Source organism: Pogona vitticeps, chromosome 6, assembly GCF_051106095.1.
Source record: "Pogona vitticeps strain Pit_001003342236 chromosome 6, PviZW2.1, whole genome shotgun sequence".
Taxonomy (NCBI): Eukaryota; Metazoa; Chordata; class Lepidosauria; order Squamata; family Agamidae; genus Pogona; species Pogona vitticeps.
The window spans coordinates 93,821,966-93,840,143 of NC_135788.1; the positions used below are offsets into that span (position 1 = coordinate 93,821,966).

Here is an 18,178-nt window from a genome sequence, read left to right on the forward strand (position 1 = left end):
CTTTTTTCAGAAGAGGGAATGCACCCCCTAACCCCTAGAAACTGCCGACCCCAGTCATAAAGGCTAGAAATACGAAGCTGTGCATGGGAAGAGGGAATATGGGGATGCAGGACATGTGAGACGTAAGTTCAGTAGGCAGGAAGGGTGCAGGTATAAATGATAGTATTATTTATTACATTTACATTCCATCTATATTTCAACAGAAAAAGGAAGTCAAATGAAAAATGAACATAACATACAAATGGGTCAAAGATGGGTCCATAGAAGAAGACATTTCCTCCTTGCATAGCTGCTGATCTTAAAGAAACTTGGCAGAGTGGGGCTGGGCCAAGCAAGGGCTCCTTTTGTCTCCATTATTCTGGTTAATGACAGAATAGCTGATCAACAGCGGGAAGGTGTAACTCACTACAGCAGTGAAAAAAATGACTTACCTCATAAATATAATCAAATATTTCCAGAATGGTGAGGATACTAGCACCAATAAAAAGGCCCATCTGACCTCCAATATCACCTGGGGAAGGAGAATGGAAACATGGAAGCAGACATTTTATTCATGCACATTGGGGTATGCAGGAGTACCTACAATGGGTAACGAGCACATAAGCTAAGAATAGTTACTAGGCTGCAAAGGTTTTTATTAGCTTGCACTTTTTTCCTTGCCTGTACTTGAGGTAAGGAAAAAGGCCCTGCCTCAAGTATAGAAATGCAGGCTATTAGTTCCTTAGCAGCCCGTCAGAAACAGACAACGGACCTTCTGTCAAGCAAAGATGGATAAAAATTTCATTTGGCCTGCTGTTTTTAGAAAAAAATTAACAAAAACTGCATACATTCTAATAAACTGGATAGCTGAGAATTTAAACCTGGATAGCTGAGAATTTACAACATTTAAAAGTATGGGGGTGGGGTGGGGAAATGAAAATGGAACATTTGCCCATTCTAAGGATTTAAATTTTGTCTTATTTTTGTGCATAACAATGGGAAAATATTTTCCCCTGCCTCATCTGCTGGCTACATATTTTCCGTTGGTCTGAAATAATTTTTTTTCACATTCGCAAGAACATTTTCTGTGCAAATAACATCACAGTGTGCATTGTACAAAACTATGACAGTGATTGCTGCATTTCTTAGAGTTTAAAGAATTAGAAGTGCTGGATGGTTTTCTTGCATGTTTTTGAACAATTGCCTAGTTCTTCTGTGTTGCGTTTTGGGTGTGTTTTGCTTCTCAAAGTAAAAGGACACTGCCCAAATTTAGAAATCTTTGTCAAAAAAAGAGAGACTTCCTTGTTTTGCTCACACACTGAAGGCAAAGCATCCAGTAGGCCCTGGAAATTCCTTATTGGGTGTCTGGTTGTGTTAAAACAGCTTAAATTGACGAGACCTGAGCAAATATTGTTCACATCCCTAGTCTTAATATGAAGCAGACTGAGGAAGGAGGGATGGTATAGTCTTGTCTGTCCTATATCAGCTCAATTTGTTTCTGTGCTGGTCACAAAGGGTTCTTTTCTTCCTTCATGTTTAGTACAGATATGAGGCAGGTGGGTGGAGGGGAGACAGATTGTTCCGGCTCTTTCCACCAACCCACTTGCTGACCTGGATGGAATTCATGGTGACTGATAGCTAACACGGGAATTTAACTTGATGAACATGCCACTGGCCTGAACTTTTAATTTCAGGTTTAGGGCCTCGATACCTGGCGGAACGCCTACTCCCACCAAGTTCTACCCGGGTCACACGGGCAAGCCAGGAGGTGAGGCTGAGGAGCTTAACGCCGAGGGAGGCCCGAAAAGAGAAAACAAGAAATAGGGCCTTCTCGGCAGTGGCTCCTCGCCTGTGGAATAATTTACCTCCTGGTATTCGCGGAGCTCCCTCGCTGGGCACCTTTAAGAATCTATTAAAGACCTGGATGTTTCGGCAGGCCTTCTCACCAGATTACTTTTGATTTTCTTTTCTCCTTTATTGTTTCTTTACTCTAATTGTTTTGTAATTTGTTGTTTTATTTTACTGTATTTTATCTTTGTTGTTGGCCGCCTAGAGTAGTCCACCGTGACTAGATAGGCGGGATATAAATTAAATAAATATATAAATATATATATATATATTTTGTTTGCTTGTTTTCTTCAAAAACCTGCCCAAAGCATAGGCTAGAACAGTGGCTCCTAACCTTGGGTCCTCAAATGTTGTTGGACTAAAAGTCCCAGGAGCCTTCACTACTAGCTGCACTGGCCAGGATTTCTGGGAGTTGTAGTCCAAAGACATCTAGGGACTCAAGATTGGGAAGCACTGAGCGAGAGGAAAGAAGGCAAAACTGAGTCCTATTCAGTACCTGAGTTGTGAAGCTGCACTGAAGCAAAGCTCATAAGGCAATATGGGGATGAAAAAAAAAATCCCTAAAGTCGCTACCATAGACATGTACATTTGTATACATTCAGTGACTGAGAGGTGCTGTGCTCTGGAAATGCAAACACTATTATCACCAGGGCCTGATGTATAGCAAATAGACTCTGCTCCCTCCTGGGAACTTAACTGTACAGTAGGGCAGTGGGGGAGCAGTTCCAAGCCCTGCCCCCCGACAGATGCCAAAAACCTGCACAAAAGAGCAAACCCTATACAGTGTGCCTCGCTAGATGATGATAATCCGTTCCACTGAAATCGCTGTTTAGCAAAATCATTGTCTAGCGAAAAACATTTCCCAACTGGAATGCATTGAAACCTGTTTAATGTGTTCCAATGGGGAAGAATCGTTGTCTAGCGAAGATCGGCCATAGGAAAGCCGCTTTGCGAACCGCCAATCAGCTGTTTAAATCGCTGTCTTGCGAAGCTTAGGTCCCGAAAACACCTGTTTTGCGAGCGTGGAGGGAGCTGTCAAAATCATCATCTAGCGAAAATCGGTTTGCGAAGCAGGGACCAAACATTGTCCAGCGAAATTCCCCCATAGGAATCACTGTTTTGCGAATCACTATAGCGATCGCAAAAAGCCAATGTCTAGCGAAAAAACAGTCATGTGGGGTAACTGTCTAGCAGGACACCACTGTATATAGCATTGTTTCGTGTTCCCTCTAGCAGCCAGTTCTGGTAATTACACCATGGAAATATGTATTTCTGTTTTTTTTCCTAATTTAATATTTTTACATGGTGCATAGGTGAAACCATGGATACGGATCCCACAGATATGAGGGCACTACTGTAAATTCTAAATACACCATTTGTATTTGCTTCCAGAATATATTTCTCAGAGGTAAGTGTGTGCCTAGATTTGAGACAAGAAGAAAAGGCTCTATTTTATTTACCAAAGACAAACCATATGGCCATTCGGGGGAGGAGATAATCTTTCTGACCCAGTCTTGGCAGTATCATTTGCAGTCAGGGGCTTTAGGAATGGAACCAAGAATATCACAGTGAGGTAGGGAGCTGTGTAGTGATTTGCCCGGATCTCCTTATTCTGTACTGAAGAATCCTCTTCGGAAACCAACTTAAGAAGATAGCAATACCAGACCCTATGATTAACAGGCAGCATTAAGCCTCCAGAAGGTTAGCTCAAATAGAACAGGGTAGTCCACTCTTGCCTGAACAGCAGAGCAGTGCATTCAGACTCTTATATCTCAATCTCCAGTTTTGGCTCTTGACCTTGCACTTAAGAGTATGTTCTATCCCATCTAACTGTTTTGTTTTTGTTTGTTTTTTAATTTGGGCATAACCAAATAGCCTGTTGCAAGGAAACCACTAATTAACACACTCTGATGCCTGTAGGAGCAGAAAATGACACTGGAAAAATGAAGAGAAGCTATTCAATGTGCAATTAATAGGATCTTCATCACAACCCTCACTCACTCTGATCAGGAAGAAGAAAAGGGGCTGCAGGGGAAGTGTTAAATTAAAAACACAGGAACACTCAAAAGCTGCAGTAGCACTTTATCTGATAATGTGAGGCTACAGTTGGGTTTTGTTGCCAATAATAAAATGCTCCACCACAAAGAAGTGTGGAAAAAATAAAAAGAGGCTAACAAAGAAAGCACGAGAACACAATAGGCACAAATACAGTCTAAATTTTATATAAAAAGTGAATGAATTGATTCTACTACCTCTCTAGGCTATTTGTACTACAGCTGTAAAAAAAAGAATGAGCAACTTCATCTTAACCCATCACCCAAAAGTATTCTCTGCCGTTTAAATCCACTGTTTCTTTTTATATCATTGGTGAGCACCTGTTCCCTGCTTTCTTTCTTATAATATTTTGATTTGATATTGGCCTTTCCAGCTATAGCCTTGTAGCACTGGCTCAGACATCTCATTAAATTCAATGATACCTATTCTTAGGGAAGGATGCATAAGGCTGTACATTCAATTCTGTTGCTGTCTGCCCAGCTTCAGACCTTGGAAATGTTACTTTTTTGGACTCCGGCCAGCACAGAACATGCTGGAGTGCAACTGCAATTCAAAAGAGTAACTTTTCTAAGCACTTCCCCCACCTCTCTAGGTTTTTAAAAAACTCTTTGGAGTTTATATCCCTGAACATTTGCAGCCAGCCTCTTCCAATCTTGAGCCATCTGTGATTCTGATATGGTGTTACAACCTGCTTCTCAGTTATCATGCCTCTGCCCATTTGGTTTCATTTCCCTATTCAAGAACTATCATTGCACTTTCTTTACTCCTGCTGTTCCAGTTCAAGACTCTGTAGGACCTCTGTGAAGTGTCTATGGATGAACACATTAACAGATCCCTCCTCTTCTTCTTGCTAGTTAGTTCTACACAAGCCAGTAAGAAGCTCTCCGTTTCTTGTCTGCAAAGTGAAAATCTTGAAGAACCTTGAGAATAGGGTATTTGCTTAAATGTTCATTTACAAAAGATTGGGATAAATAAACAGAAACTAGACTTGATTCTTTTAATCCCAAAAATAGCCATGGCCTAAAAACTATGATTTGTACAAACCAAACAAATCAAGGTGTTTTTTTTTTTTAACACAGAGACATAGGGATGGATGGAAATTCAAAGCTGGAGACGGAGAGGTGGGAAAAAGAGAAAAACAGAGACTATGGATCTGAGCAGAATTGAAATTCTAAGGGAGAAGGAAAGATATGCAAACCATCTGCCCTATGTGCAGGTTAGCCTCTGAGTAGGGTGGAGAGTCACGTCTCAGTATTTTCAGGGACACCCCCCTTCCAAATTTGGAAGTATTCCCTTCCAATCATAAACGACAGAAAATAATCGCTCTTTTCTCTTCAAAAGTAAACTTTCTCTATATAAGATCCCACCCGCTCAAGAAATCTTGAAAGAAACTGCATGGGATTTTTTGGATGTTTGGTGTCATGTTTCCCATAAAAATGCTAAACTGTGCAGATTATTACAATTCCTGTGCAGAATGACATCTTTTCTGGTGTAGGATTCACCTCATACAGAAAAAAAAAGATGTGCAGGATTCTCTGGAAAGGGCAGATGCATGAGTATGGCACCTTCTGTGGAGAAAGGTATATTGCCTGTGTAGGATTGACTGGAAAAGGGATTAAGCAGCACAGAATTCAGTATTTTTCCATGCAGAACTATGCATGAAAAACCAATCAACCAAAACACAAGACTACACAATAAATATAACACAGAATCTGGGAAACCTCAGTGATGCAGGGGGAAGCCACAGTTGGAAGGCTCTGTATGGTGAGATTCAGAAAATCGCAAATAATATGACATATTTCAAGTACTTGCTACATTCCAAGTTCCAAGAGTTTAAAATGTAACTTTTCCAGTGATGGATGCACTGGCAGAACATCCCAGATATGCTAGTACAATGGCTAAAATAGGGTAGAATCCTTAGCATCACAATGAAGGTGGATTTATGCCAGCACATGAATTCTAGACCTATTCTCAACAGTGTCGAGACTCAAACTTGCCATTCATCCTCTGCTGAATTCTGTTTGCCAGTCAGTGACTGAATCTGCATGCCACTACCCAACTCTGGGTAAAGCAAAGGCACAGAATCAAGGGGTTTGATATGCTTGATGTCTAGGGACTACAGCTGTGGACACACATGAACATACACAAATGCAATTCTTACCAATGTGGCCATTTCCCCATTGAGCACATAGAGCATAACTCCACTCTATATACATATGCTCAGAACTAAGCCACAGAACAACAGCATTTTGCATGCTAAGTATAGCTACGTTTTATGCGTGTCTACCTATAGTTATGCCCATTCATTAAAGACATAGTGATGTATCAAATAGATCAGGTAATAGTGTAGTCCACTACAAAGGCTTCTAGAGCAGGCTTTTTCAGTGGCCTGAGTGACAAGGAGATTCTACTCCTACTGCTGTTTGTCCCCTATCCTCTCGCCCAGATTGCTTTACTTAATGTTTCAATTGCCTCACTACCCACAAGCACATAGAAAGTGGGTCTGACAACTTGGGCAAGCAAATCCAGATGTGCCCAAAGTTGATCCATGTTGTACACACACACTCCCGCCCACCCACCTGCACACCCTTTTTACTCACCGAGTAAAGCTGCTACTTCATATGCTTTCTTCTGCTCAATAGTCTCATAATTGAGGGCTTCAAAAAATATATCCAATACAAGGATATTCTCACTAAGGAGAGAAAACAGGCAGATCAAGAGGACCAAGTTGTTCTTATGACAGCAAGTAACGTTGGTGCTATTACTGTTCTTGATGTTAAAATTTTAGGGACCTGTAAGCGTGTACTGTCTTCTCAGTGAATAGCCTATGATATGTGTTGTGTCTGAGCAGAGTCGAGAACAACTTTATTTGGAAAGATCAAGTAATCATGTTGGAAATGGGAAACAAGTGGTCCTTAAGGTGTTGAACTAGAACCCCAACCTTTATGAACTTTGCCATGTTATCTAGAGCTGATGGGAACTCAAATCCAACAACACAGGAAATAACATAGGCTTCCTACCACCCATGGCTTATAGCTTCTAGGCAGCCTCAAGAATCATTTAGTCCATAATCTTGTAGCCCACAACCCAGGTGCTCCCAGGAAACCTTTAAAAAAGGGACCTGAAATGAACCGCTCACTCTGCTGTCCCCCCCCCCCCAAGCAAATGGTATTCATGTGTATATTATCTCTGAACCCAGATGCTCTAGACTAGACCAACAGAACAGCTTGGAAAAGTCATCTTTTTGAACTACAGCTTGTACAATTTCCTGAGCCTGTGGGAATGGGGGGAGAATTTGGGCTTGTTTGCTGAGGGTTCCTGGGGCAATTTCCTTTTCTAACAGGAAACTAGGCCAGAGCTTGGCCTATCCTAGGCCATAAAAGCTTAGCCTTGCTCCAAGAAAAGGCAATATAGGTGTAGGTCTGGTAGAAGGAACTCCCAGAATTCTGGGGTTTGGAGTTGAAAAACACAACGAACAAAAAAATAAAAATAAAAAATGAATGGCACATGCCTACTCTAACCAGAATATCCTGTATTCCTTGGTAGTCTCTTATCCAATTACTAAGCAGGCCTGACCCTGAATAGTTTCTACAATAAAACAAGGTCAGGGTGATCTGATAGATCTAACTTAACTATATAGCTTTTCGAGCACTCCCCCATTTTCTATGACTGCCCTCATTCTTAACTCTTCCTCACCTGTCTCTGACTCCTCAGATCATCATCTGCTGCTGTAGAGGCCAAGGCCTCTCTGGTTTGGACCAACACATGCTTCTAAACCACTCGAAATGGGCAAAGATCTCCTCAAGTGCTGAATCTTGATGACCTGGAACATGAGGTAGCTGAAACCTCTCAAAGAAGCACCATATTATGTGTCGTTATACCATGTGCCCTCCCTTGAGTTTCCCTGGCATAACCACTGTTCCTGCTTAGACCAACATTACTTACGATATATATTTTTCTGATTTATTGAACTTCTTCTCTAGGTATTTGGCTGAGGTCTTGCTGGGGATCTTAACCATGGAGAGTTCCTTGTTGTAACGTGTCAAGTTACATGGCGTTTGACACACACAATAACCGCTGTCCTTTTCACCAAGAACCACTGCAAGGCAAAGTGGGAGCTTTGTTAATGTCTTATTCATAAGCAACACAGAAGGAACTGCCCTGCTGGATGAAATCAAAGGTTTGCCTACATCAAAGACTGTACAGCTCTTCAGATGTTGTGGCCTGAAGTTCCCATCAGCCCTTGGCCAGTGGCTATACTGATTAAGACTGATGGGAGTAGCTATCAATCAACTGCTCCCAATGCCTGACTGAGACAATCTGGAATTAGAACAAAGTAAAAACTGGAAATTTTACAACCAAATTCAAATTTGCAATTAAAAAAAAAAGAATATGTGTGAGGTTCCTCCCACAAATTCATTTCAGTTTTCCCCTGCAGCTTAGGCATGGGGTTTTCACATACATTTTTTCACTACAACTACCACAATTCACCAGGAATTCCCTCAGCCAGACTTCGGGCACCTGTAGCCAAATAATCCAAGTCTTCAGAGGGGCTTCTCTATACACACCAGAGACCCAGCATGTTCTTCTCTGCAGCTACTGCAAAGTGAGAGAATGGGTTGAGGCGGTTTCTTGGGGAACCACAAAGGGTTGTGGCATTTGTAGTTTTTTTCAGAATCACCATTTACAGACCCTAATGAGCAGAGGGACTACCAATCCCACAACATCTTGTAGTTTTCATAGAAATCCCATGCCTAGTGATCACGAACAGCAGTATTGTGACTGAAATGTGCCTGGAAACCAAGCCATCTGCCCTTGAAGCTCTGCTCTTTAATCGTCAGCCTGTAAGGGCTACCTGCTGTTGCCGAGTGTGGAACAAAGTGTATTCTGCACATTTTTCAAAAGTGATTTCCTTGCTATTTCAAAAATTCTAGAATGCACATTCTTAATTTTAGATCTCACAGTGAGCAGGCACCTCGTGTCATGGGCTGACCTCTGCAAGCTCCTTATCACCTATCATGAATGAAAGGGCAGAGGAGATGGCAATGCTGCTGACCTGACTCAGTGGCCCTTACTCTCTAACTGGTGGTAGGCACCACTGCCCCAATGCCCACTGACCATGAGAGTAAAAGTAACAGGACCCTAGAGGATGAGGAAGTGAGGTCACCAGGTGGAGAAGCATGGGAAAATTCTGGAAGAAGTGCAGAGCGGACTATGAAAGTGAAGGCTGGCCTGTCCAAGGGGACGGATGATGAGGACCAAGAGGAGTGGAGCAAAGCTTATGAGTGACTCCACAATCCCTGGTACCCAAAGAGTCTGGGGTTTCAGGGCCAGGCAAATTATGTGAGCCAGCGTGAAGCCCATAGCTAGAGTGGCAATATATTGGGGAGGCTGTAGCTGTGGGTTGATCCTCATATTCAAATGGGAGAAGCTGGGGGCCCTCAGAGTACCCAACCCCCATGCAATTGAGAAAGCAGCAATGACAGCACCAGTGCTTCTGGCAGTTCAGGCAGGCAATGAATGCACAGAAATATGCATCATCCTGAAACCACCCCAGGGCACATCTGAGGCAAGTCTGCTATAAGGCCTTGTGGAGGTAATGGGTGGAATAAGGGCCTGGGAAACTAAGCAAGTGGATAAAACTGTCAGAATATAGAAATTTTATAGGCCTGAACCTGTATATGTGTTTCATTAACGAGCTGCCATTGTGCACAGATGTGAGAATGCTGAATCACTCTGGAGCTGATGCAATGACTTGAAACCAGGAGAAGACCAGGTGCAAAAGGATGAAGTCATCTGTATTCTGATTGGACTGAATGTGCCATGTACATGTATATAAGTGGACTGTGTCTTTGCCTCTTTCTCTTCCTCCACTATCACTTGCTGCCATGCATGCTGCCAGATTGTATAAAGTGTTCCTGCCATGCTGTTGAGATGCCTGCCTGTAAATAACTGTAAATACTTGTCAATACAACCGTCTTGCAACACAAGAAGAACTGGTAAAGTGTCTTCAATAACTCTGCGTATTTTACTGTCGCCAAAACCGTGACAAAAACCCCTAATCATGTGTTTCTTTCTTCATGTTAAAACAAATGTTGCATTTCTATTTCCAACCCACTGGGCTTTTCAACAACTCCCCAGCCATGGAGACCCAAGGGAAGTGCACCCTTTCCAAAAAACCTAAGTCAGTGGTGTCGAACTGTGGCCCTCCAGATGTTCTTGGCCTTCAACTCCCAGAAATCCTGGCCAGCAGAGGTGGTGGTGAAGGCTTCTGGGAGTTGAAGTCCAAGAACATCTGGAGGGCCACAGTTCGACACCACTGACCTAAGTGATAGACTACACTGATGGTGAGGTAATCTCCTGTCCTTTGGAACTTACCAAGTGCAGGTTCTGCACACTCTTTATATTGCTCTGGTGTGCAGAATGGAGCATCTCCTGAAAGAAAAAAAAAATACAGCAACCAGTGTTTAAATACAAGTTTCAAGTGATGGCGATATTTCATTTTGTAATGCTTAGAAAACTAGTCTTTGCTTTAGGAGGATGGGAACAAAAATTAAGTGATGGACACAGCAGAAACAACGGTCTTCCCTGATATCAAAACGTTTTTGAAGACCAGGAATTTAAATAAGGTTGTGGAAAACCAAGTGAGATAACAACTTAACTGCAAAATCTTGTGTATGTGTCACAGAGTCTGTGTCTTCCATGCAAAGTGACATATCAAACCCTCCAAATGGTATGGACCCCACAGAAGCAGAAGGCATCAAGAAGAGGTGGCAAGAATACACAGAGGAATTATACCAGAAAGATCTGGATGTCTCGGACAACCCAGATAGTGTGGTTGCTGACCTTGAGCCAGACATCCTGGAGAGTGAGTCAAGTGGGCCTTAGAAAGCATGGCTAACAACAAGGCCAGTGGAGGGCATGGCATTCCACTGGAACTATTATTTAAAATCTTAAAAGATGATGCTGTTAAGGTGCTACACTCAATATGCCAGCAAGTTTGGAAAACTCAGCATTGGCCAGAGGATAGGAAAAGATCAGTCTTCATCCCAATCTCAAAGAAAGGCAGTGCCAAAGAATGCTCCAACTACCGTACAATTGTACTCATTTCACACACTAGCAAGGTTATGCTCAAAATCCTACAAGGTAGGCTTCAGCAGTATGTGAACCAAGAACTGCCAGAAGTACAAGCTGGATTTCGAAGGGGCAGAGGAACTAGTGACCAAATTGCTAACATGCGCTGGATTATAGAGAAAGCCAGAGAGTTCCAGAAAAACATCTACTTCTGCTTCATTGACTACACAAAAGCCTTTGACTATGTGGACCACAACAAACTATGGCAAGTCCTTAAAGAAATGGGAGTGCCTGACCACCTTATCTATCTCCTGAGAAATCATATGTAGGACAGGAAGCAACAGTTAGAACTGGATATGGAACAACTGATTGGTTCAAAATTGGGAAAGGAGTATGACAAAGCTGTATATTGTCTCCCTGTTTATTTAACTTATATGCAGAATACATCATGCAAAAGGCAGGACTGGATGAATCCCAAGCCGAATTAAGATTGCCGGAAGAAATATCAACAACCTCAGATATGCAGATGATACCACTCTGATGGCAGAAAATGAGGAGGAATTAAAGAACCTCTTAATGAGGGTGAAAGAGGACAGCACAAAAATGGTCTGAAGCTCAACATAAAAAAACCTGAGTTCATGGCCACTGGTCCCATCACCTCCTGGGAAATTGAAGGGGAAGATATGGAGGCAGTGACAGAGTTTCCCTTCTTGGGCTCCATGATCACTGCAGATGGTGACAAACCTAGACAGCATCTTAAAAAGCAGAGACATCACCTTGCTGACAAAGGTCTTCATAGTCAAAGCTATGGTTTTTCCAATAGTGGTGTATGGAAGTGGGAGCTGGACCATAAAGAAGGCTGACCACCAAAGAATTGATGCTTTTGAATTGTGGTGCTGGAAGAGACTCTTGAGAGTCCCCTGGACTGCAAAGAGAACAAACCTTTCCATTTTGAAGGAAATCAACCCTAAGTGCTCACTGGAAGGACAGATCCTGAAGCTGAGGCTCCAATACTTTGGCCATCTCATGAGAAGAGAAGACTCCCTGGAAAAGACCCTGATGTTGGGAAAATGTGAGGGCAAGAGAAGAAGGGGACGACGGTGGATGAGATGGCTGGACAGTGTCAACGAAGCGACCAACGTGAATTTGACCAAACTCCGGGAGGCAGTGTACGGCATGCTCTGGTTCATAGGGCACAAAGAGTCGGACACGACTTAAGGACTAAACAACAACAAGCAGGCAAAACCACAGCTCCAGAAGCTGGTCACACAATCCTTATTACAATATTGGACTCCCTGCAAATTACTGGTTCCAGTAGATGGATACCTTTTTGACCTTCCCCCATGTCCTTTCTTAGGGGCAGTGACAGCCCCCTTCCCAACCAGACCTGATGGGTGTGGCTGCAAGTCTGGATGGCCCCCAGGCTGGGGTTGAAACAGAAGGGGCCAAATTGGCAGGCACAAACAAGGTAAGTGCTCTCAATAGAGGTCATTGCTGTTGTCAGGGTGGAAACCATCAGTATGGTACGCACAACTATGATGGAGGCTGCTGCTAAGATTAGAGCTGTCAGGATGGTCACTGCTATGAAGATTAATATTGTTTAGGGATGGGACTGTCAGATGTTTGTTTTGGACTTCCACACCTAGATTTCAACCAGAAACCCTCAGGCTGAATTCTGGGAGCAGGAGCACAGAAACAGCAGATGCTCCTATCTGCATGCTTTTGACAGCCTTTGAACAACACGGGTATTGCCTTGGAGCACCCTGGGAATCACAATGCAACCTGTCACTCGCAAGAGTTCATGGAAGAGGCAGTTCTCTAGGAGGCACCCTATGTAGAGTATGCTGGGCTTTGAAATTACTCTTCCTACGAACTCTTGCTAGTCCCAGGTAGCACTGCAACTGCAGAAACCAGGGAAGAAGCATCTTCAAAGATAATGGTAGTTCCTTCTCAGAGACGTACCTGGCATATGAACCATTTTGCAGTTGCAGTTCTCCACCACATATCGGGTCTCACAATCAATCCTGCAAGCAGTGATGCTGTAAATGGGAAAGAAATCCAGGCCGAAGTCTGATGAGCGGCACTCGCCCCACGGAGGCGGAAGGTACGTCAGCTGCAAAAGGATGAAGGGAGGTTAATTTTGTATGCGTCAAAAAAAGTGACTCACCTCTTAAAAATATGGGAAACCTGAGAGCCTCAGTAAGGACATTTCCTCGCCCATCTCACATTGTTTCTTTTGCCCCTGGGTCAAATTCATTTCAGCCCCTCTCTGCTGGCAAATTCAAATAATCCACTCCTAATGGCTTTGGACAGTGCGCCAGGACAAATATATGCGAGGATATGTGTCTCGAGGGATCCAAAACTACTGAGGACTTTATAAAAAACAGTGATCTGAACTGAGCCCAGAGTGGCACCCACAGCAGATGCTCCACTGCTGGCATAATGTGGATGTACTAATCGGTCTCCAAGTTAAATATCTAGCCACTCCGCTTTTGACTATCTGACATTTCTGGACTATTTTCTAAGAGTAATCAAAAGGAGAGCTTAGCAGAGTGTGAAAAACTGTTGCCAGGCTATTTCTGTCTAGGTAGGGTTGTAGCTGATATATCAACAAAAGCGCATTAAAAACAGGCGCAAAGCCAGATGGAAATGGAGTTTGAAAAACCTTGCTTGCGTTTAATATGAGTTCTCAGAAAAACGAGCTAAAGGTTTCAGCCTAAAATTTTGCATCTTAAATTCGGCTCCTTAGTGTGTGTATTCTCTGCTCTTCTAGGAAAACACAGTTGTTTCCAGTAATCTGTACTGAGTGGGAATAACATAAACATGATCATGTTGTTGTTACTGTTGTTACAGTTCTTGTTAGGCTATCAAAATCTTGTGAGGCAGTAACACAGGCTTGTGCAGCTAGGTGGGCTAGTAGAAAATCTTATGGCCTACTGATTTTATGTGGATTTGTATGCAAGGTGGCAATAAATTATATATATGTTACACTCTGAAGAAATGTGGTCTGTACAAAAGAACAAAAAAAGAGAGGAAGCTGCTGATAAAGTTCATATTGGACCTTAGTTGTGAAGGATGCAGGAGAGACTTATTTATTAAGCTTCTGTACAACCTATCTAGTGGGCCATGCCACTGTTTCAAAATGAGATTCTGAAGATTTTCAGTGGACCCACTTAGTTTCCTTTGCTTTTTGTATGTCTTGGAGAGTAACTAATTTACCTGTTTAAGAACAAACAGGACTGCGAAACCAAATCTATCATTTGAAGGTGAGTCTTTACTTTTTGAGAGTTATATTCCCTTCCTCTAAAGGCAATGCTAGCCAATTTGGATTCTATTGATTTTTTTAACTGGCTACATCACCTAAAATGAATCTCTAGCTTTGCTAATAAAAAACCTGCCATGCTTATCTTCTATTCTCTAAAAACGGAATTATGTGTTTGCTTAAGGCTGAAAATAGATCCCGATTACAGCTGAAATTTATACTTCTTAAAAATGGTGAATGAGTCATTGTGTGGTTTTTTTTTTTGTCCCAGTGATTCTATGTGTAATTTGAAATCTTCATAGCACCTAGGAGACCCTGATCTGATCAACAGTGCAATCCAGTGCATGACTCTTCACACGTAAATCCAGCTGAATTCAAGAAGGCTTCTTCCTGGGCAAGTGGATACTGAATTGGTGCCTCAAGCTAGAAACAGACATTAGAGACAACCCTGTAAACAGTGCTGAGAACAGGTTAATGTTGTACAGACTGTGCTAGTCTTCTCTGTTTATGCAATCAGACTTCAAAGGCATTCTGTGCTTAAGTCTTGAAGACCAATCATCAAACAAACCATGCTAATTTACATAATCCCAGAGGTGAAAGAAACTCCTGCTGTGACACTCAGGGCTCACATTAATTAATAATTTCCCTCCTCCATCACAGGCTGTCTCTAAAGTCTGCTACTTTCTCCTATGCTTCCATCGTGTTTAAGACTACAGGCAGACTTTGTAGCTTCAGCACCAATCCAGCTTTTCTCTCCTCCTCCCAGCCGAAAACACAAACCTAAGACAGCACCATGGGGGTACTTTAACAAAGTGCCAAAAGAAATATTTCATTAAAAATCCATCCACCCATTTGAGTGAGCCTAGACCCAGCCTCTTGTCTGGTTCCATTCACAAGCTCCTTTCCTCCACCTCAGTGTCAAAGTGGCTGGAATGAGAATAGCACCCCACCTTGGGTGGAGGGAGCCAGCCTGGTCGGAAGAACCACACCAGTTCCAAGCGGGGAGGCTCAACTAGATGGAAGAACCAATCATATCTTATAACAGTGGCAAGATGCCACTGAAGGGCTTCCGTGCATCATTTGCATTCCTCTGCCAAGACAACAGTGCAGCATCTGTCTGCATTTAGTCATCTGGAAGCGGGGAGCAACACCCATATGTTTTACACAGTACAATAAAGGAGAATAAATAATTGTCATCTCTGATGACCTCAGCGTCTGTTCCAGTCTTGCTACCACACACATCTTATTAAGTTGTTTAAACTGTGTTTGCAACGTAGGTGATGGGAACGGAAATGATGGAATGATCACATACTTAGTTTCAGAGTTTCTCACTTAGCTAGCCTTGGCTTTGAGCCACAGTTGCTTCCGAGCCGGCCTGGCGTCTGTGGGGAAAGGCACAGACTGAATGCTTAATTACACCCTCTGCGATGTGCCTTGATTGACTGAGGTGGCAAGAACGAGGGTTTGCCTGCTTCTGCAGAATGTACCGTTGCACCTTCCTTAAGGAGAGGCCAAGGGCTGCATCGAAGTATACAGCTGGACCAGAACTTAGGAAAGGTCCTTCCTGGAACTGCATCTCCCAAAATCTCCCCAGCCAGTGGGCTTTTGCAAGGGGGGCGGAATTCTGGATGTCGTAATCCAAGAAAATAATTTTTCTAAGCTTCACTCTCATGTTTGTATGGAGCTTCCAGATTCAGAGGCAGCATACCTCTGAACAGCAGTTGCTGGAGGGAATTTCGTGGGATGAGCCAGTGGCTAGGGGATGCTGGGAGCTGTAGTACAAAAATATAACTTTTCTGAACTGTGACCTGGTGTGTATAATAACCTTGATTCCTAGGGGTTATTTACTACATCCAGACCCCAAAACTGCAGAAGGAAGAGGACATTTATCTTCTGGCCAGGCTTTTATTATCTAGGCCTGCCCTGACCAATCTAGAAGTTTCATGGTGTCGGCCAGTCACAGAGCTTCACAGGCAACCTGGTGTTTGTGTCTGTGTTTAAAGAGGTCTATAAGTGGTTGTTTTGGGTTTTTCGGGCTTTTTGGCCGTGTTCTGAAGGTTGTTCTTCCTAACGTTTCACCAGTCTCTATGGCGGGCATCTTCAGAGGACAGCACTCTGTGCTATAAGTCTCAGCACATATGTCGCTTCATTAACAAAAAGGATAGCTGCCGGCTCCAAACTGACCACAGCCTTATTCCAATGACTTATCCAAACTCCTTGCAAGGTAGCCCAAAACACTTTGCTTGAGGCAAAGAGCAAAAAGGCATCTTGCCACTTCCAACTATGAAGGCTGACCAAACTGGCAGCTGAATCTCTGGCAGTGCTGACAGAACTATGTTGTCATCAAACCTGATAGGACTGCCTGGCATAAGCACTGCAGTACAGGTTGCCTGAAATATGCACCTGTCTCTTCCAATGGAGAGAATGGATAAGAGGGCGCTGCCACTCTCCCTTCCACACCACCCAGCAATCTGCTGCATGAGGTGACTACCTCCGTATGCTTAACAGTAGGACTAGCGCTGACCCCTGGTCTGAAGAAATTCGTGTCAGAGTACAGTACTACTGATAGCAGCTCAGCCAAATGTAGGTTAGAAGGATTTCTGGCAAATCCTGCTTCCTGAGAAATGTTTGGAGGAAACAAAAGTCTAGATGAATAATGGAAGAAACATTAAAAAAATTTAAAAGACAGGCAAGAAGCAAAAAAAAAGATGATACAAAAAAGGTAAGAGCCATGAATGCAGTTTTTCAGCAACTGTTATGTAGTGACAGAGAACTACTACAAAAATCAGTGCAAAGAAAGAGCAGGAAAAAAGGAGGGAAAAAAAGAGATTTCTTCCAGAAGATCCAAGAAATCAAAGGGAAATTTAAGCCAAGATTAGGAATGCTGACTGACCAACAGGGAATCACACTATCTGACTAGGAAAAAATAAAGAGAAGGTGGAAAGAATATACTGAAGACCTACACAGAATAAAAGGATAACCAACTTCTTTGAAGAGGAATCCTGTGATGAAGGATCTGTAGTTCTTGAAAGTGAAGTAAAAGCTACTTTGAAACATTAGGAAGAAAAAAATCACTGGGGTAGATGGGATACCAATACAACTATTTCAAGACACACTGTATCTGTCAAAATCTTAACAAGAATATGTCAGTGGATATGGAACACAAAACAATGGCTGAATAAGTAAAACAAAACAATGGTCCACAGACTGCCAATGTTCAATATGCACTCAATCCCCAAGAAAGGAGATGACAAGGAGCGTACTAACTATAGAACCATTGCTTTAATTTCTCATGCAAGTAAAGTGATGCTCAAGTTATTGCAACAAAGGGTTTTACCTCATATGAAATGAGAAATGCCTGAAGTTCAAAACCAATTGTGAAAAGGAAGAAGCACTCAAGATCATATTGTAAATATTTGCTGGCTAGTGGAGTGTATCAAAGAATTTCAGAAGAAGATCAGTCTATGCTTTACAGGCTACAGCAAAGCCTTTGATTGTGTGGATTATGAGAAACTATGAGTTGTTCTAAAAGAAATGGTTATGCCTCAGCACTTCAGTGTCCTAATGTGTGACCCGTATTGGGGAGAAGAAGGACAGAATATGGAGAGAGAGAATGGTTTCCTGTAGGCAAAGATGTCAGACAAAGGTTTAATTCTTGGTTAAATTTGTATGCAGAACATATCATACGGAAAGCCACGCTAGCTGAGTGGGTAAGGGGAGTGGGTAAGGGGAATGGTTAAGGGGAGTGGTGAATGCATCTTTGGAACAGGGTATAATCCCACCCTGCCTCAAGGAGGCAGTTGTAAGGACTTTACTTGGGGGAAAAAAACTATTCCTGGATCCCTCAGCACTGACAATGCATGCATGTTTGTACAGTATGTATGTATTTTCTTTGCTAATGGCTGGTCACGGAGACAGGGAGAGTGATCATAGTGCTGAGGAGGCCTGAAATACTTTGTC

At 42.7% G+C, this 18,178-nt stretch overlaps 1 protein-coding gene across 4 annotated transcripts in view; it reads right to left on the reverse strand.

Moving 5' to 3' along the window:
- The window catches only part of ASIC2 (acid sensing ion channel subunit 2), a 464,091-nt gene that overhangs the window by 12,934 nt on the left and 432,979 nt on the right, over positions 1-18,178 (reverse strand). For 3 of the 4 annotated variants that reach the window (XM_020785623.3, XM_078377910.1, XM_073004296.2), the window contains 5 exons: positions 12,919-13,069; positions 10,261-10,317; positions 7,828-7,981; positions 6,483-6,574; positions 432-511 (listed from right to left, as the gene is read on the reverse strand). In XM_020785623.3, the coding sequence (XP_020641282.2) occupies positions 432-511; positions 6,483-6,574; positions 7,828-7,981; positions 10,261-10,317; positions 12,919-13,069 (534 nt within the window). Of the gene's footprint in view, positions 1-431; positions 512-6,482; positions 6,575-7,674; positions 7,706-7,827; positions 7,982-10,260; positions 10,318-12,918; positions 13,070-18,178 lie in introns of those variants that run through there. The other variant, XM_078377911.1, reaches the window with a different exon arrangement.